Here is a 20,891-nt window from a genome sequence, read left to right as displayed (position 1 = left end):
GGATTAGGACTGTTTACATCAGCGCAGGAAGGGGAGCCAGACGAATGCGAGGAAATGACGCTAAAAAGGTGACAAAAACAAAACGCGGTGGGATGACGGCTGCACGAAACCATCTGATTCATTTTCGTCAGGTGTGTGTGAGCATCCGGTGGTTGTGTGCTGGTGTAAGTTGCCAAACATCGTTAAGTGCGACGTTTCTAGATTTGATATCAGTATCAGTCAGGCTTTATTCAGGAACACTCATATTGTGCTATATTATGACTAGAGGACTGTAAGACCCAGAGTTACAGCTGGTTAAGCTAAAAAGTACAATAGATGGAGTCATACAGTTCGTTCCAATGTGTGCTAACGCTTTTAGCTGAGCAGCTGCAGTAAAGATTTCAGCTTTAGAAATCAGTGTATATGACATCTATTAAATCAATCTGGGATCTCAGCGTTTCCAGAGATGTTTGGAGCCATTTTATGCTTTTCTTTCAGTTTTGTAGACAGCGAAACTTCACCTGACTTTCCATCAGCTTGGGGATGTTACAACTCGATGTTTTGAAATATTTCAGTTAACAAAAACCTCAGTATCGACGTTGCAATAATATTTCAGGGATGCCTAACAGTACATTAATATCAACAAATGACTCTTTTTTTATTAACAGTCATCAGTAATGTGGATAGAATGACTAAGCTGGTGGGGCAAAAGTGTGAGAACAAGTAGAACTGTTTGGACAGTATCAACAGCTCCACATATTCAAGACCAAACTAACGCACTGATGATCATGAATACTGGCCGTCTAGACAAGTACAAGGCAGTATGGTCACCTCTCTGAGCTCACATGTCCTGACGACAACAGATGGAGTAGTTATTAAATACATGTTTTCGATTTTTAACAAAATAGACAAACGCACATTGATCTGCTTGCTGCGGCAAAGTCTGACACCCTGTTCATTTATTTTCTACATCTTTTAGATATTAATTCTATTTACTAATTTTTCTCTGTTGATTTTTTGGGGGGTTTTCTTTACTTTGTCCTCAGTTGGCGTTGTTACATATTTTTTCTCTGTTAAAGATTACGGATCAGTGAAATTATCTGACCGGCTGTAAAATACAAACTATTGCTGAACAGTCTGATGTAGCGAGGGTTCTCCTTCCTCAATAGATAAACATTTAAATGGACGGGAGGGCTCGCAGATAAACATTGCAAAAAATTAAATCAGATCAGGTTCAGAATTGTTGCCCACTCCAGCGACACTGTGATGGTCACTGGGTCAAGTATTCCACATGCACATGTGAGTGTACACAAACTGAACACACACAGTTACCCAGGCCAGAGTGACCGGGGGGAGGAGAGATAAATGACCCTACCTCGATTAGCTCCGGTCGCAGGTTGATGGTGCGTAGCCAGTCCCGTAAGTGTGGGTAGCTGTCCAGGGCCTCGGGCCTCTCCGTCTCTGGCACTTTCTGCTTGCACTGCAGCTGTTTACAGATGTATTTCATCAGCTTCACCTGCAGGGAGCAATAGAGAACACAGCGCAGATGGGAGGGGCAGTTTTAGAGGAGAGACTCACAGCCTGCTAGGAGCTACAGCTAAAAGGAGCAGGCCTTCACTGAGGAGGATATCTGTCACACCTCTGTGTGTCGGCACCGTGCCGTGTTTTATTGTTCTTGCAATACCACACACACACACACACACACACACACACACAGGCACACACACACACACACACACACACAATAACTCAATCTCTGCAGCTGCAACAGTTGCCACTGGCCGCCTCTACAAAAGTGACCTCAGAGAGGGCAGAGTGTGCACATTCATCACCTCGGCTGGCGACACGCCGCTATATATTTTCCATCAATACAATAAAAGGTTAACCTGATGCATGAAGTGCTGTATACTCGCACCGTTCTTTCCACTCCGAGCTCGGAGCCGTACCTGCAGTGACGATTCCAGTGTTTGTTTAACCCAATTTCCCCAATGCCCCCAGCGCACAAGACAGTTAATTAGATATAAACAGCTATTATCATACAGGGGAACAACGAGCCGGTCATCTAATGAGAGCGTCTGCGGTGCTGGCACAGCAAACAAGTGTGTTTGGAACAAGTAAGCGACTTAGTGACTTAATGACGGAAGAAAGTGCCACATGACCGGTCAATTTCCCGGTTAATTACAAAGCTACTGTACTGCTCTGCACCTCATCAACCGGCTCCTGGAGGACATGATAAAGACCTGAACCTTTTGACGTGATGTATATATCTGACATGATTCCAGTGTGAGCAAATTTAAAAACTGCAGTAATTTATGGTGAAACAAGTGATTTGGATAAATTGTTTCCTGGAAATATCGCATCACAGATGAGTTTTTTTCTTACTTCTACACAGTTCTCTCTATTATGTATTTTTTTTTCATTTGTGACAATCATACATACTTAAAGCTACTACCAGGGAACCTTAATTGTTTGTTGACGCTGGCGGCTACTGGAGACAAAAGATGACGAAGGTTAGACAAAGTAAACTTTCTTTTAGTGCCACCAGACTACAGAGCGGCTTCTCTCCTCTGGCTGCAAGACTCCGCAAATCATCCTCCCCGTCATAAAAAAACGTCTTAATTTTATGGCTTTTCCAGACCAGACAAGCTGGAATTCCAACCAGATCACAGGCATTACGAATTACTGTAATTTGTTATACAGAAATAACCAAACTTCTCCCTGATTTGCTCGTGTACGTCATGTAGAGGGCATTACTATTAAATCCAGACACTTTCATAACTGAAGACAAGTTCCCTGTTGTATATTTTTATTTTGTTTTTGACAAATTTAGTGTTTAGTGTCATTAATCTATTAGCTCGGCCTATTAGAACTGTGTGCGCTCATGCAGGACGAGGCTGAGAGTGAAGGCTCTGTGAATGTAGCCTGTGTTTAAGGTCGTCACTGTGCCATTATCCTGTGAGATTTTTTCTATATCTTAAGGGGCAGCGTGGACTTTTTTGAGAGAAAATTTAAAGTCAGAATTTTAATATTTACAATTTTAATGACGTAATAACACAAACTCAGAAATATGTAGCTTTTCCACGACTGAACAAACAAGCTGTTCTCAAGAGGGAAATAAGGTCCCCAGAACACCATTTAAAGCTAGAAAAGGTGGCAGGGTCCGCCACATATAAACCGAGTCAAACAGTATGAAACTGTGCGGTCCCCTCCTTGAAGCTTTCGGGGTCCCTAATGGGGTTTAGGACCCCCAAGGTTGGAACCACTTGCTTACACAGCAACACCCCCCTCTCATCTTCCTCTTCGTGCTCGCATGTGCTAATCAGCATATTAATGACTAAAGCCCTGGTGAGGACCTTTGCTGCAGTGTCTCATAACGTGGGGGAGCATCAGTTAACATGACAAGAACATCCCAAACTCCTCAGCTGGACCTGTGACAATCGCACGACACTCAAATGATCAACAACAAATAAAGCCGGGAGACTTTATCCCACTTTTTCCAAGCCGATGTCAAGCGCAGTGGTCCTGTGAGTAAGTATTACAATGAACACCGTGGTATTGGTTTGCAGCGGCCCGCGTTGTGCAGCCCGGCGCGGCCGTATAGTGTGTCTCCTTATCTCGCCGTCTATCTGTAAGAGTCCATTACAGCAGGCCGCACCTTCAGATGAGCTGCGCGACACCAGCCGGCTCTCGACCCCGTCGCACACCTCTCGAGTGCCTGAGCAGCAATGAGGCAGCGCATGTCTTTCTCTGCTCATTCAACGGTCTCTCCCTGACACATTCACTCGCCGAACAGACAGGAAAAACTCACACAGCCGCGCTCGCTGCTCTCAGAAAAGTGTGGCCTTGGGATGTAAAAAGGCTGCCAACAAAAGCACCTCCACTGTGGGCTAGAGAGATGAGAGAGGATGGAATGGAGGTAAACGCTCTCCGTGTCAACTCTGACTGCAGCTTTTTACTCGTCAATTAGCAGCTGCACTGAGAGCAGTATGAAAAAAATAATACTAAAAAAATAAAAATAAAAATAATAATAATAATAATAATAATAATAATAATAATAATAATAATAATAATAATAATAATAATAATAATAATAATAATAATAATAATACAGCATGCATCATTAAATGCAAACTAATAAAAGGTGATGTTTTCAAAAACTTACAAGCAAGATCTGACGGGTCCAGAGGAAAATATAATGCCAATAACAACCCCATACTTGCCTAACTGTAAACTTTCAGGACTTAAATGTCGATCCTTACAAAATATTTTAATAAATAACGATTAAAAAAATAAAGAGGCACTCAATCGTTTCTGCACATTAAGCTCAGTTTGCTCATGCTCAAAAATTTAATATGTAAGAATTTAAACTTAAAACAAAAAAGGGAGCAGCATTTCTCCAGCGTAATCACTTGTAATTGCTGCTTGGAGCACCAGAGGAGATCGGGATCTAGATCGGGAGCTCCGGACCAAGGCTAGCTGGTTAGCTTGCTAGCTTGAGTAGATCTCTCTTCAACGTAATGCACAGACACCATAATATCAGCACGGTTATTTCTTCACATCCTGTAGATTAAAAAAAAAAACTCTAAGAAATTTAGTTAAAAAAATTAAAACTTATGTGAAGAAGTAACAGCGTCGACTTGAGTCTGTGCATGGTGTTGAATTCGAAAGGTGGCCTATATTTACATATTGCACCTTTAACAAAGAGTCTGCCTCACAAACTGTGATCAGTATGACATACTGAGGCAGGTGGAGTGTAATTACAGACACCTTTGAGCTACATTATGGGAAACGTAGGATCCAGCGTTTTTTTTTTTTTTATTAAGCTTAGTCGATATTGGGGAGTAGCAGTGAGGACATCTTTCTGTTGCTCTTTTCACAATCTTTCTTTTCTGAGTCTCCAGTGGAATAATAAATCACTGGCGTGCCCCCTCAAATGGTGTCCAAAATGAAGCTCCTTTGAGCATTTGACCTTAGAGTCCAGCCGGTAAGAGCAGCTTCCTTCTGTGGGTGGATGAGACAGAGACAGGCAGCTTTGCTCAAACACACAGATTATTATTAGGCTTCACATCATGTGTGTGAATCCAGTGTTTCTGCAGCTCCGCACTAGCAGGGCCAGCAGCGAGAGAGAGGCCTTTACTCGATGTGTTTAATGAGCTAGCCTCCTGCTCTACCTCCCTATACACCAGTGCAGTGCTGTGACGTCAGGTTACCTAGCAACCCCTCTTCTGAGTCGTCAGCAACATTTCAGTGGGATTTTCCCCATACATGTGAAACACGGGGCTCAGACACAATGCATCTCGACACATAAATGTCACCGCGGGTCTGCGCTGGACGGCAAGTGTCGTGGCCACAAAACACGAGCAGCGTTTTAATCTCAAGTCACACTCGGAGCGTTCAATACGCCCATTATCATCCTGGGTAAATAAGGTGGATAGGATTACACAAGTCCCCAAATCCCTCACTGATATCAGTAATGTGTGTGTTCGTGGTGGGTAGCACAGTCGGGCAACATCAACAAAACCAGAACATGACAGGCACCCATTGCATATTATTTTTGGTGCAGAGTGGAGAAAAGCAGCGTTTGACGTGTGGCCTGGAGGTGGGAGGAGGAGGAGGAGGGGGAGGGGGAGGAGGGGGAGGAGGGGGAGGGGGATGGCGTCAGAGCCCACCTGTCAGCAGAGCTAAACAACACCATGGCAACGGCCTAATGCTGCGAGGAGATGAGTGACAGCCAGTGTGTCGGCCACCGGGGAGCGAGAGGAGTCCCAGCAGCGAGCGGCCTGCCTGACACAGCAGACTTGGGGAGCAGATCCCACCGCTCCAATTGTTTTCTCAAGGCTCTTGCTGACACAGCAACTTTGGCGCACCTGCCAAGGATAGCACTGGCCTATCTTGAGAACTGAGCAGCAATGCTCTACCCCAGAAAATTATATTTGCACAGGAAGGTCAGTTTGTTTTCTCTCAGACTAAAAAGTGCCTCAGAACAAAAAAAAAACAAAAAAAAAACAAAAAACACCTAGAAGATCTCAGATCTGCACACAATACCGTCACTATGAGGAGGACGAGGAGAGCGGGGGTGCTTTGGTTGTTCTAGCCTGTAGTCTCCTCTGTCTTTACATGTGGCAGCTCCAGTCAGTGTCACTGTCCAAATGAAATGTGACAGCAGCAACAGCAGCACTGGAGCTTGAAGATAATGCAAATCTACGGGCTAATTTTAATATTGCTTTCAAGGACACATTTCATACAGGTTCACACACGGAAGCCGTCGAGAGCACACTGATGTTTAATGGCTGACGCACAATTTTTATTTGGAAAAAAAAAAAAAAAAGATGATGACGATAACGCCAAAAGACAAAAACACAATGGAGCCAGGCAGAGGTAGTTATGCAGAGGCCAGGTCACATGGACTTTTTTTTTTTTTTTTTCACGGTAGGCTGAACGTACATGGTTGACAGTCGCAGACAATGGCCTGCTGCCCCTCCTCCATCACTGTTGTTACCACCAGTGCAAGTTGACCCCTCAACTGGGCTGGGAGGGAGGAGGGGGTGATAAAGTGGCCTCCAACTCTCTGCGGCAAGGGCTGTGCAAGGATAGTCTACATCCCGGCCTACGACCTGCACGCATACACACAGACAGAACCTTGGCCTAGTTTAGGCTTACACTGTGACGTATCTGTGACAGACGGACATGTGGTCCGTAGGGCCATTTCAAGCGTCTCAAACATATACGAGCACACACAATTTGTAACGCTGCTGCAGGTGACACTGAACATCAGGCACGTTTTGTGAAACTGATGAATAGTTGGTAATTAATTCAATAGTTGACAACTAATCGATTAATCATTGCAACTCTAAGTGCTAATATACAGTACAATCAAGATTCCAGAAGAGCTGGGAGGCTGTTCTGAAATCTGAAACACAGAATGCAGTTAATGCTGATTACTTTCTAATCGTTAATCTTTTTTGAAATATTCACGCTCAGACTGAATCCGGTGGCAGTATCATTTAAAGTGGTAAGAACTGTAGCATCCAAACTTCATTGGAATCGTGACTGACGCTGCAACAATAAGTCGATTAATTGATTAGCCGATTGAAAAAAAAAAATTTGTTGTTTCATGGAAAAGGATCAAACATCTGCTGGTTCCAGCTTCTTAAAATTTGCAATTTGCTGCTTTTATGACAGAACAGGGCTCCAGACAAAACTCTTACACTGGTGCACCTCATTTTTTCATTTAGGTGAACCTAACAATTCATTTAATGCTTTAGCAAATTATGTAAATGAATGGAAATAGGAGTACATTTGTTCGAAGGCAACAGTCCACAAACCCAGTTAGTGTTTAATCTGATCTGCTGAATAACAGGCGCGCTAGTGTGACCAATAAATCGCAAGGAACATATTTTTGGATGGATGGAGTCTTTGTGTTTAGAAGACATTTGGACGTCAAATTTGACGTCACTTCTGGCTCTGGCGTGTCAGGGTCACCAATTGTTTGACATTACATAGATCAAATAATCACTGTGATGAAAACGGTCGTCAGCAGCAGCACTACACAATGGCAATTATAACGATTTGCAAAGCAGCCACGCCACGCTAACGTCCTTATAATTTGAAGCTGGGATGAGCAAATGCCCCCTCTCCCACAAAAGAGGCACAGGAGACCTCAAAATTACAGGATGTAATGCAACTCATCCTGAGTCAGTTCAAGAATAGATGGAGGCCTGCCTACACTGTTCATCTCCGAGTCCCACATCACGCCGTCCATTCTTATTGACTGCACCGCTTGCACTGGAGGAGGAAAAAAAGAAAAAAGGAAACGAAGAGTGGGTCGGCATTGCTACACTCACTAGAGCTGTGTTTCCTTTACTCTCTCATGTGAGCAACATTCTCCATTGTCTTTCTCCTCGGCCTCCAACAGAGACACAGACACACACACACACACACACACACACACACACACACACACGCACACACAGACACGCAGCGGTTGTCATGTCATAAGAAGCAGCCCAGCGGATTGGCTTTGATTCTCCCCTCCCCTTTCCTCCCCGCTCTCCCCTCTCGCACAGGCTCTTTGCGCGTCATTTGATTTTCTTATTTAACAACCAACCCTGAAAATGCGTAGGAAGAAAGATGTCTAAATATAGATGCAGCCACAACAGCTCGCACCACGAGCGCACAGCAAAACTCTCTCCAACACCATGAGGAGACAAAACAGAGTGACGCTTTGCTGTTTGCTGATCGTTACCGAGGGCAGTGATTAAAACGGATAAGAGCTGCTTTTTCCGTGAAGATTTACACCAATGCATAAATATCAAGGTTGTTTAAAAACACAGCACATCAGTAAAACCACTTCAGGTCTGCTGTTTATAGGATGTTATGAGCTCATGTTTCCAGTTGTCTAGACTGATTTGGACCCTGGGTTTAAAAGAAACAAGGTGCCAACTTGGAGCAGCGCAAGGGAGGACATGATAAAGCCAAAGTCAGGGCTACATAAAGAGCTACAGTAAAAGTAACACGGAGACAGCGTGAGAGGCACAGAGCAGGCTGAGTGGGATTAACATGTGAAAAGTGAAGTACCAGTTAGCACTCCATTTGAGAGGCCAGTATCATTATCCTCTCACTGGCAAGGCAAAAAAAAAAAAAAAAAAACACAGTTCAAGTGGAATAATAAAGCTCTCTCAACAAGAGTATAAACCGAGTTCAAGCCCCTCTTGATGGCACTCCAGCGCAATACGAGAGCGATACCCGCTTGCACCACGAGCGCGACAACTACTCCGACCCTCACACGGTTCGCTCGGACTCATCCGATGAATTAGAGTAGCTGAAATGACGTCTATGGTGTCCGGCTACCTCTGCTACAGGATGGCGATCACCTGCATGATGGAAGTGGAAGTTTTTACATCTCTCGCATTAAAGAGGTCACGGTTCAGACACAACACGGAGGAGCTTCTCGGGACGTCTTGTGCATCGCCAAACTGACATATTGGCTGAAATCGCGAATCCTGAAGAGCCCGCCAAATACAACTGTTCCTAGCTTCCACAATCTGCTGACATTAAGAAGTTCGAGGCATGTGGCAAGGGAAATCTCAATGAGGGCTGAAGCAAGAAGTGAAAGTGCACACTTATGGCAAGACGCGGTTTCAAAACGGCGTGCCAGTAAAAGACATAGGAAGTAAGACTGCTGATCAAGACATGCCACGTGAGCCCCACTTGAAAGACTGTGTTGCAAGACATCTAGGCCAGGCTTCCTAGAAACGACAATGAACATTTGAAGGTTCTGTATTTGAATGACATGTTGTTGATCCCCCCAGCCCACCGCAGGATGCTCAAAAGGTCAAGGCCAGTTACAGAACAGCATTTCTAAAACATTTTAAAATGTCATATTTTAAAAGCATATGTGTCATCAGACAGCATATGTACTGATGTTAACAGTGCAACTTAAAGGGGCAGTATGTACAAAGTTTAGCTGCCCGAACCGCTAGCTGACGAGCTAAAGGTTAGCATCAATTGGGGGTTACTCTGCTCACTCTTTGTTTTAAGTATGAACTTGACAGGCAGCCAATTCTTTTACATGTTGCTCCTTTAATCTTAGAAGCAAAACGCATTAAGCCTCTCTACTCCATTGCTTTTCTTTACATGCGATTAAATAGCTGTGACTTCATTTGAGTGACAGGAATGTGGTTTGAAAGAATCAAGAACAAAGTAGGCAATAATCACACGACAGTAAGACAGTAAGTAAGAGTTCATTTAAGAATAAAACATGTTGGAGGTCAAAGGGAATTGAAGCTGATTGTATCACGCACATTAACAGCTAAAACAGACTCTTACGACAACTCTGCTGATGCATTATGAGACAAACAGCAAATTATCAGTTCAAGGGAAGTTCCTAGAAGTTTCATCTTGAGCTGTGACCTCAGACATCGCCACTCATGTGGGATGTTAGGATGCTTTAGTCGAGCATTATCTTTACTTTAGTCTTCGTGACAGCCAGAAACACCGTAAGCCAAAGCTAGGCTGAGTAGCTGCACTATGAACTCACCATTGACCAGAAACAGAGAAAGAAGATGTAAACGAAACAAAATGTAAATAAATGTACCACTTAGACCGTTTAGCTGTGCTGTAAAACACAAGAGTACAAACTATACCTGTGTCCAGCGCAGCCTCCTAGTTGTTCTGATCCTGAACTGAAACTGAACCCTCTCCAAACCACAAACCAGCAAAGCTAACTCCAGGAAACCGGACCCACTATTTGCACTTCTGACTTTCAGAGATTCCCCCCTAAAAACGGCCTCCGACCACAGGAAAGAGACCTCGGAGCAGTTTTAACAGCCTTCAAGAAACACATGAAACCCGGCGCGGCCTGCCCATTGTCGTGTCGAACAATGCCGTCCAAAAATGCACCTATGAGACAAGCGCACCGCAGGAAGTACTCTGCCAGATCACGTCCTGTTCCGCGCAGCGAGGAGGCACGCATGACAGCGGATGAAGAAGGGTTGAAACAGTGTGTGGAGCAAAGGAACAGGCCGTGAACCTGCATCCAGACTCGCGTTTTAACCTGTAACTAGAAAATCTGTGTGAGGAAACACGCTACGTACAGCAGATTCATTCACACTCACTGCAGGAAGGCGTCGGGAGGAATAAAAGGGGGACGACTACAAAACATGCAAACTGATCGGGTCTGGTTTCCATTTTCAGTTAATACTTTGAATTTTTCATTTAATACTGGGCTTCTTTGCTTGAGCCTGTGAAAATGTGTTCCCACACAGCAGCTTGCCAACTTGCACTTGATGCCTGCCAGCCAGCTGAGCTACCAAATTATTTTGCAGACATTAATATTATGAAAATGGATAAAAAGCTGCAGCTAGACAAAGGACTGCTTTGTCAACTCTCCTTTGTTCTAATTTATCTCTTATTTTGTCCTGCAGACATCGCAAATACAAACACGTCTTTTTGAGCAGGAGTTACTGGCCGAAGCAAAACCGTCTGACAGGAACAAGATTACGTATACAATGCAGCTTGCTTTATAAAGGGCTACTCTCTTTAAGGGCCGTGATTCTTGACCAGTTTGAAGGTCAGTAAACAAAATAACCCAGTCCAGCCAGGCCTACGCTGCGTCGCCGTGTGGCTGAAACTAAATGCTCTGAGCTTTCTGGAACATTGGTTTATAGGGGCAGCGGCACAATTGTTCATGGGGTGTTCAGTTATACCGAAATAAAACAAGACATGGATAATTGATAGCCTCGAGCCAATCAGGAGTGGACTATTCCTTTTATCCAAGGTATAAAGTTTAAATAAAGCATGAGCCAGAAAACCCATTTACCATCTATCATATCCCCGAAGTGTCGGCCTGTCTGGAGCCTATGCCAGCGATACGTTCACCTGCTTTTCTTGTAGCCATCACCCATGTGCTGTTCTACCGTCTAACTCCACGTCCGACCTCCTTTCTTCCCATCGCCCCCCCCTCAGCCTGCTGTCGGCTCATGGCATTGTTACTAACAACATGAAGCCGGACTTTCCATGACATGATTCCTTCAGTCATGTTGCAGCTGAGATTATTACAAAAACATTACGTGACTGTAAACATCCCATGGGTGGAAAACATGCAGGCCTGAGAAAAAAAGAAGTGACCCTTACATCAACACGACTTGGGAGCTTTGGCGACTGTAATTTCATTATAGTCATTGTTGGTTAATCGGTCAATCGGTCACAAACGGTTAAAAAGGACACCAAGCTCAAACGTCCTGCACTGTCCACAACCCAAAGATATCCAGTTTACTGTCACAGAGGATCTCAATCAATTATCCAAATATTAGGCCATTAATCGACAACTAATCGGTTAATCGCTGCAGCTCTGCGTGGAACTACAGATTGCCGTGTATTGCATTTTCAAAAAACCTGCATCTGAATTCCACCAGAGCATCATTTTTCCTGATGTGCAGGGGTGAAAATACCAAGTGCAGCCTCTCGCTGATGCCTGCATGCTACCAGGCATGACTGCCATACTATAGTAGGGGCATGCTGAGGGCCTACAACCAGCCGTGTGGCTCTTGCGCAAAAGAAAAAAAAGCAATGTCAAGTCATCCCAACACGGACTGAACCGAATCTGCATCCAGATGCAGGGAAGAAAAGACAAAAAAAAGCAGCGGCCTCTCTCTATCTCTCTCTCTCTCCTCTCTCCCCCCCTGCACGGCTGGGGGAGGCGGACAAACACACATGGTACACGTCGTACATTCGTTCACAGTGCACACACACGAAAATCCTGTGCAGGGAACAGAACAAGGGAGGAGGAGGAGGAGGAGGAGGCGGTGGAGGGTGGGGGTGGGGGGGGGGTGGGGGAGGACATAAATAGCTAATAGCAGCAGCATCTAGATTATTGAATGTGTGCCATTAGGCCAGGCTTGAATTCAGCTGCACAGCAACTATCCAAAGGGAGGAGGAGAGGAGGGGGGTCCTCACAAATAATTTCCACCAAAAGAGAAAAGAGGTCACATCACTGATATACCTCAATTTGGGGGGGGGGGGTACAAAGAAATCTCAAAACAAGTGACTATCATTTCATGAGCCCATACCACACGCGCGCGCGCACACACACACACACACACACACACACACACCTCACTTCATGCATCGACCCAGCAGCGACAAAATGTGCCCACAGCTCACTGACACTTAAGGGGGAATAATAAGGGCCCCTCGCTTGCAGCCAATATTCAGCCTATATACATATGCGTGTGTGTGTGTGTGTGTGTGGCGGACATCGCGTTTGGGCTTCATGACTCCGCAATTTGACTACACTGCTTTGCGGTTCACACACACACACACACACACGCGCGCGCGCGCGCGCACGCACGCACGGGGGGGTTGGTTGAAATGCTCCTTTACCTCCAAAGTGCGTATCTCTTGCTGTGTGAGGTCGTTGGACGCGGCGCATTTGGTCCGTAGCCCCTGTAAGCTGGAGATGGAGATTTCAATCATATTCTGGATGAGTTCGCATTGATGTAGTGCGGCCATCGCTGCGCCACCACCGCCGCCGCCGCTGCCGCCGCTACTATCCCTCTTCGGCTGCTCATCACTCTCGACCATCTTCCCACCTTTAGCAGACACACTATCCATTCCTCAGCATCGGGCACGGCTGGAAGGTGGCTGGAGTCAAACTGTTAAGCTCGAATACAACATATGCAGCAGTCCGGTGGCGACCTTATCGTGGGGGAAGTTAGCTGACAGCGGATTGTCCCCCCTACAGCTCCCAATCTGGAAGAGTCAGGATGCGAAAAGCAGTTTGTTCTTTTTCTTTTTCTTCTTCTTCTTCTGCTTTTTTTGTTCAGTGAGCTAAATAAAAGAAGACGCTCGACGGCGAACCTCGGGGTTGTCGAAGCGGGTCCGAAGTCCAAGCTAATGCCGCGACTTGTGTTTTTTTTCGGTCCGTGTATGCTACCAACCGACGAGAGGCTACTCTCTTCCACCGACAGCTCTGGCAGAGGCTTTCACCGTCTGTCAGCTGTTGGGAACATCATGGGGCGCGGTGCAGTGTGGGAAATGAAGTCACACGGGCTGCACTGCTCTACGCTACATCCCGTCAACCTCCCCCCACCGGCGCCGTGTCACACACACACACACACAGCTGAAGAAAAGGGACAGTTGACTGATAACGAAGGTGATTTATTATCATCTTAAAGCGAGATTCAAACGTTTATAACAGGAAAAGTACATTTTAAAGATTATTAAAACAGTAAGAGGAGTGAGGGGACAGGAAGTTAGCTTAAACAATGATGGCCTATATAACGGTTAATTTAAATTTAAGGGCTTTAATATTGCGCCATTTTAATATTGTCATGTTACAATAGTAAAGCACAAGTGCAAAATAATATGGCTGAATTCAATTTCGCTGCTTCTGCTGGTGTCCTTTGTAGTCCCTTAAACCTGGAAATCAATTAGCATTTAGCATTTAGCATTTGACGGTGGGGATTTGATAGCTTCTTCAAGCGAGGTTTAAACATTATTAAGAGAAAAAAAGTTAGCTTAAACAATGATGGCACTGTATAATGGTTAATTTAAATTTAAGGGCCTTAATATAGCACTATTTTTCATACTGGCATACTGATGTTACAACAAGGAAGCACAAGAGTAAAAAATATGGCTGATTTCCATATTGCTGCTTCAGATAGAAGGTTTTTTTTTTTTTTTTTGCTAATCTGGACATTAGCCTTGACCCTCGACAAAAAAACGACCACATTTTCAATTGGAGATGATTTTCCGTGTTCAGTGTAATGATGTGAAATGTCTGTAATATTTAGCCAGTTGTTTGCGACCTCATTATTAAAGATATGAACGCTTTAAAATGTGTTTTATGTCGTTAAACAAAACATGTAAATACCTAAACCCTGTGTTAACCACAGACCTTATCTCAGGCATCTTCCACATTCAAATAACCCACTGACTTTGAGACGAGTAAAATCAGAAGAGCGAAATATGCTAAATTATTTTGGGGTTGTCAGACTAATTCCTGCTGCTTTCTGTTTTATGCTGGCTCACTGTCAAACCGTCATGGCCTCCTGGGACATAATGGAGCCCTTGGTAACACCTGTGCTTTTCCTGACAGGTCAGAATTTGTGCTTTGAAAAAGGCCTATTGTGCCTGCTGCACTGGTGTGGCTTGATGGGATGCTTAAAGGGGCAGTTCACCCAAAATCCAAAATATAAATTTTTTTTAGTCTCTTACCTGTAATACTGTTTATCCATCTAAATAGATTTGGTGTGAGTTGCTGAGACATGTCTGCGTTCTCTGGAATATAATGGAACTGCTCAAAGTGCTCTCTCTAGAAATCATGACCCAGTTACTCAAGTAACTGTATCACCGCATGGAAGGAAGCATGCGACTACTCATGGTAGAAGCTAGCTCACTAAGCTAACTAGCTAATGTGACAGCTAAGCCGAGCAGGATGTCGTTAATGTTGTCAGGAGCACAAACTCCATGTCCCCTTCCGCACGGTGATATAGTTGGTGGGTGTAGTTTGTTTGACAGAAAACAGTCCCTGCATGTAACTGCTGACAACAAGGTTTGTGGATTATTTATTGAGGACCAGATCGTGATTTCTGTAAAGAGACATTGTTTGGTTTTTTTGGTCACTATAAGCACCACATGCCAAATGCCATCTGACATCAATACGGGCGATATCTCCAAAACTCAAAACAGATAAGAGGTCAAAATATATGTTCTTGATTTGGGGATGAGCTGTACCTTTAAGAGGAATAGTCATAATTAACATACTAGTTTCACCTGTGTTTTTATTGCTGTAAAAAGTCAAACATGTCTGCTGATAAATAATAGTGCTGTGAAGTAACATGATAGGCTCTGCAACAACAGGGTGCTGTGAGGAATTCTGGGATCCAGAACACTCCCCTCTCTCTCTCTCCCTCTCTCTCCTACACTGGTACAGCAACAATAGCACGGTCGTGTGGAGAGGCAGGGCTGGCAATGTGAGAGCAGCTTTGGGCCCCAAGAATAATCACCACCTTTCACCTCGCTCGCAGCTCCATGCACTGTTAGTACATACTCCGTGTTGAGCAAAAGAGATGCACCATAAGGCGGACAGGACGACTATAGAGATTTTTAGCAGTAGGACGGGTTTCTTTTTGTATTTTATCGTAGGTACAATCTGTGATCAGAGCACAGCCCCCTTCCCTTCCCATCCCATCCCACCAGTCCAAGTCCACATAGTTGACATTCCACTTGCATGTAGTTGAGTGTACATGGTCTGCATTCAAATGCAGACTGTGCACTTTCCACAATGATGTGATGTTTGAAAAGGGTACAGCACCCAAAGAGCTCCTGGGCTTTTAATAGTACACATTTTATTTTGTTGTTTGGTGCTTACAATCACACTCCTCCAAAAAGCTCAAAGAGTTACTACAAATGAGGTGGTCAAATTGAAACTGATCACTTAATTCCTCCCACTCAGTCTTATTCCCAGACTAAAAACAATAGCATGCAGCCAAAAAAAAATTAAGAAATGTTACAAATCTTGACAGCGATGGAAGTTGCTGCAACTTCACTGCCATACCTTCACAGATATGCACCGTCATATCAGGACGGCGCATATTATAAGTGTGGAGGTGGGAGGTGTGTGCAGGTTTCCACAACCATGAAGCAACAGTACACATGGCTCACTGCTGCAATGAGGGTGTGATGTTCCTGCCTTTAATATACCCTGATTATACAATGGGACGTGAGTCACTTCTCATGGAGCCCCGTGTTCCTCCTCTCCATCTGTCTATCTTGTCTCCTCTCAGACTCTGATCGCGGGAGAAATTGTGCTGCATCTGATGCCGGCCAGACATGAACCGGTCTAAATAGCAGCCCCTGCACGGTAACGTATAGGGATCTGAGTGAAAAACCAAATTAAGGAATTGGGAACCTCGGTCAGGGTGTTTTGGTGCACCGCAAGTCGACCTCCGATTTGAAGTTGAAACTAAACCAAAACCAGTGACATAAATTCCTCTGAAATAACATGAAACTGTGCAGACAATGGAATGAGACAGGCACAAAGCCGAGTCTCAGTCGTGACCATGAACTAATTGTTGTTGTTGGTCCTGAAGGCTACTTTGTAGATTCTGTCCTGCTGTATTAACAGCACAGACTTGATGGTGACATGCCAGCAGAACACAGTGCCAGCTTCAACACTTCTTTTCCTTCAAACTGAAGTTACTGAAGTAGCAACAGTGGGATCGGAGCAAAGGCTTTAAGGGAAAATGTTGTAGTTGTATGTGCCCAGCTCTTAGAAAGCACTGATATCTAACTTCAAACAAAGACTGTATAATTTGGACAAACACAAATAGGGTGAAGTTTATGAGTCCTATTTCAGTTGTTTAACATAATGGCAACTAATTCAGAAAATATAATATTGCTGTAGCACAAAAGCCAAGTCTGTGAGCAAGTTAAATCTTGCAGTTTTGGGGAAATATTAATTTAAACCTCTTTGGCTCCATATGTCTGGCTCATCATCGATTGCATAACTGCAGCATAAGGACTCTGGTCGTGAGAAAGTGATTATCTTTGTGATTATTTAACCACTCAGTCGACTGATCACAGCAAGGTGAAATGTGAGTGCGGCAGATGCCGCCATTCCCCTCGATCTCCTTATCCCATGCGCAATGTATTTCATTAAAGACTCTGGCATCTCTGATGAAAAACACCTCAATGTCTCACCGTGTGTTCCTCCTCCAACCTTCTGCTGCAGCTTCCCGACAGTTCATTTCCCCCCAACACATAAGGACAACTGACCTTTGTTCAGTAACAAATCACATGCATCATGCAGGCGAGCTCATAAAAAATACCAATGTTGTGAAATAAAAGATGCATGAGAAACGGTCACAGGCACTTGACAGCTTGTTGACACGACTCACTCAGCTGAGGACAGCATGATCCTTTCCCAGCCTGACGGTCTCTTAAGCCGTCTAAACTGTTGTACTATTGGACAGCCAGGACGCCACATTCAGCGTGGCGCTCAAGGGTGTTCGGATTAAATTAGACTGTGGACAGTCAGACTTCAGCGTCTTTGCTGGCCAGGATTTCCAGGAGCTAACCCTTAAGGTCTCGGGGAGGTTGAGCCCTGACGGGATCATTGTAGAGTCACAGCCTTTAGCCTAAAGTCTGCAGCTGAGATTGAAATGACACCGTCTGGATACATGATTCTGATTCAGGTCCAGTCGTTGCATAAGTCAGTGTGACACATTCAAGGGTGCAAGTTTAAATCTTTTTTAGTATAGACTTCAATTATGTTGGTTAACAAATATAATGAAAAGTAGAACACAGTTGACTGCCAGTCACTTTTCTAAACAATTAATAAAGGAAACCCTGAAATAAATAGCATAAGAAAGATTATCATTGTTAAGCATTTTCTCATAGATGCCTCATACTTTTCTTAATCATCTAACTGCTGCTGCATTAAAATGGAAAAAATGAAAATGTTGTTTGCATTTTCCTTCAAATAGTTTTTGTACATTTCTTAATACTGATGTTTGTTAGCAAAGTAGCCTAAAAAAATGATGCCTTAATGTGCATAAAGCTGCTGAAAGTCAAATTCTGTTTTCTTAAAAATGATGTCATTCTTCTGTTATTCTTAGAATTGAGATGAGGGGCCAAATATAGATGTAGGCAAATGTTTCCTAAAGTGTTAGTACTTGTTTCACAGCTCCCAAATTATTTAAGAGCGCAGCAGAGGTCTCCTAAGTCAGCGAAGACTTACCTTCAGAGGCAGCAGCTGCAGAATTTTCATATTTTGCAAATGTGTGACGATAAGTTGATTAAAATGTACATTGTCTGTTCCGAAACTCACACAGTGTCACGAAACAGCCATAACATTATGGATTTAGCGTAAAATACAATCAAATTTTCATATTAAAACCAGTTTATCAATTTTAGAGTGTGATATATGCGTCACATTAGCTGTGCCGAGAAATACAAGAACTCTGGCGGGTTTGAGGGATGACTAATAACAAAACATAGAAGTGACGATCAGGGAAGTATGTCAACTTTTTATAGAAATGTTCAATTTTTACCTCGTCTCTATAGTGCGAGTGTGTGCCATGAAAGCTCCAAGTCTTTTGGAAACACTGAATGTGAATTACATATAAGTATATAAGTCATATCTATCTCAAACAATTAAATATAACAAAGTGCTAAAAACTATATAATAATGCTTGCCTGAAGCCATTCCACAGAGCCCTTCAGTCATTCTGTTGACTCACACATAGTCGTTATCACACAATCGAACATTTCTGTTATCATCCTCCTGATGGTGAACATTAAAACTACATTTTCAAGTCCTGCTTTTTTACTAAAAGCTATACGAGCCCATTAACTTCATGTGTTTTGTAGGAAATTATGCAACAAGGTTCCCAGTTCTCTGTTCTATAGCATTGGGTGCCCAAACGTTTCCCTAAGTGGGCCAAAACTGAAGCTTAATGGTGGACAACACACCAAAAGGAAACACCTATTGTATTGTATTGTTACATGCAAAATGTAAAATACTAATGACCTTAATTGACTGACTTCCTGCACAAAGTGTGACTCTGCCCACCATGTTCAGATTATCAGAAGAGATTACGAATTTGGGATTCTGCCATTTTTAAAACCCTCACAGTGGCCCAACTTTGTTCCGCCGGCCCCGCTTTGAGCAGCCTTGGCCACGTCTCCGACCATGCAGGCCCTGTTGTGATTAAAGCTGAATTAAATGCCAACTGGTGTTTTGGTGTAGGACAGTAGGAGCACCATCATACTGGTACCACAGTAGATTGTATTCATAATATTTTATTTTAATCTGATATTTCTTTTTCTTACTTGTATGTTAAATAACAAATCTCCGAATAAACGCTCACAGTATAGAAGTTGATTTTATTCTTAAGCGTGCGCAGTCGCTTTAAAAATCTTCATTTGAATGTATTTTAAAGCCCCTTGGGAAAAATAAAAATAAATCTAGAGCGCATATCCACGCCCATTGTCTTGTTTGATATCATTACATTAATATGAAAACAGGAAGTTGGACAGAGCAGGCCTCCCGTGAACTCCAGCTGAACTCTCCACCCTACAGAGTGGCCAAGGGACAAGGCGGTCTTCTAGCCTTTACTATTTTTACTGCATACATACAGCTGCAAAACAAAGGTGGGGGAAACTTGGAGGTGGTGGAGGGGACCAGAGAAAAAGTATTGGGCTTCAGTCTTGTACCAGCATGAAGCCTTAGCTGCTGAACTCCACTAGACTCTCAAGAGGAAAAACAAACAGACATTGCTTGTGAGCTGCATCCGGCCTGTCTCTTCTCACTGACCTTTAGGATTGTCAATACCTTCAGATGGATATGACATGAAGGAGGATGTTACATTGCCACGCCTCGTGCTGCAATCCAAAGAGACAACTGCCTCTGCACACAGGACTTAAATGTTGACTTATGCGCTCGACTCTAGGATATCCTCCACCAGATACTGTTCTCCAGAGTGTCTCTGTATGTGTCAGCTGCGTCAGTCAGCTTACACGCCACAGGATAAACATCATCCAGGCCAAATAGAATACAAACTTTGCCGTTAAGTAGGCAAACTCGTCGCCATCGCACACAAGAATGTCAGTCAAAATGCTCACATTGGAGACCATGTGGATTATTCCTTACAGTGGGAACAAGGGGTGGATAAAATTGGGACTCCAGTGGAACAGGGCAGGGAAATATGCACAGACAACACCATCTGCTGGACAACTGTGTACTGCAAAAAAAGCATTAAAGGATAAGCTCACCCAAAAATGAGAGATTTTGACCTTATCTACTCGGCCCCATGCTGATGGTGTGTCTTTTTGGTACCCCAGACAACTGAAGTAGATGGGGACTTGTTTTAATATGTAAAAAAAAGATTTAAAAAAATAAAAAATTAACTACGTTAAATGGTTTCATGAACTCGTTTAGCATAATCCAGGATTTCAGAACTCCCAGACATCCCAAATTGATTTGAATTGATCACTGACTCCTTTCAGGGGTGAAGTTCACGCACCCGCGACACAGTTTGAGCGCTAATGCTTTTAGCTTAGCCGCTACAGTGAATATTACATCTTAAACAAAGGCTGTAAATGACACCTTTCCAAATCAATCATATGCAAAACAAGACAGATTAATATCTAGAATCCAGCAAATGACGTTTGATTCCTTGAAGAAGTTGATCTGAACTAGAAAAAGCATCTATTTTGAAAAGATTTTATAAAATGAGTCATCTTTGTGTCACAAGTACAATGGACATTAATGGCTCTACACGAACACCTGCTCCTGGAGCTTCACTTTCATTTTCAAAGTAAATGTCAATTTAATAAAACAGCCGATGGGCTTCCACACTGTTTGGCTGCCACTCAGTAAACACGCAGGCAACACGAGAGCCTCG

At 43.7% G+C, this 20,891-nt stretch overlaps 2 protein-coding genes across 5 annotated transcripts in view; one reads left to right on the top strand and one right to left on the bottom strand.

Moving 5' to 3' along the window:
* The window catches only part of ksr1a (kinase suppressor of ras 1a), a 30,927-nt gene extending 17,302 nt beyond the window's left edge, over nucleotides 1-13,625 (bottom strand). Inside the window, exons 1-2 of one of the 4 annotated variants that reach the window (XM_037119986.1) lie at nucleotides 12,862-13,625; nucleotides 1,355-1,495 (exon numbers count right to left, since the gene is read on the bottom strand). In XM_037119986.1, the coding sequence (XP_036975881.1) occupies nucleotides 1,355-1,495; nucleotides 12,862-13,092 (372 nt within the window). In that variant the 5' untranslated portion in view covers nucleotides 13,093-13,625. Of the gene's footprint in view, nucleotides 1-1,354; nucleotides 1,496-10,124; nucleotides 10,342-12,861 lie in introns of those variants that run through there. The other 3 variants (XM_037119985.1, XM_037119987.1, XM_037119988.1) reach the window with 3 other exon arrangements.
* Nucleotides 1-20,891, top strand: part of LOC119031483 (gap junction delta-2 protein-like) — a 49,420-nt gene that overhangs the window by 7,957 nt on the left and 20,572 nt on the right. The gene's annotated exons all lie outside the window — the stretch shown is intronic.

Source organism: Acanthopagrus latus, chromosome 13 (genome assembly GCF_904848185.1).
Source record: "Acanthopagrus latus isolate v.2019 chromosome 13, fAcaLat1.1, whole genome shotgun sequence".
Taxonomy (NCBI): Eukaryota; Metazoa; Chordata; class Actinopteri; order Spariformes; family Sparidae; genus Acanthopagrus; species Acanthopagrus latus.
The sequence above is the reverse complement of the archived record's forward strand: the minus strand, read 5'-3'. Positions and strand labels throughout refer to the sequence as shown.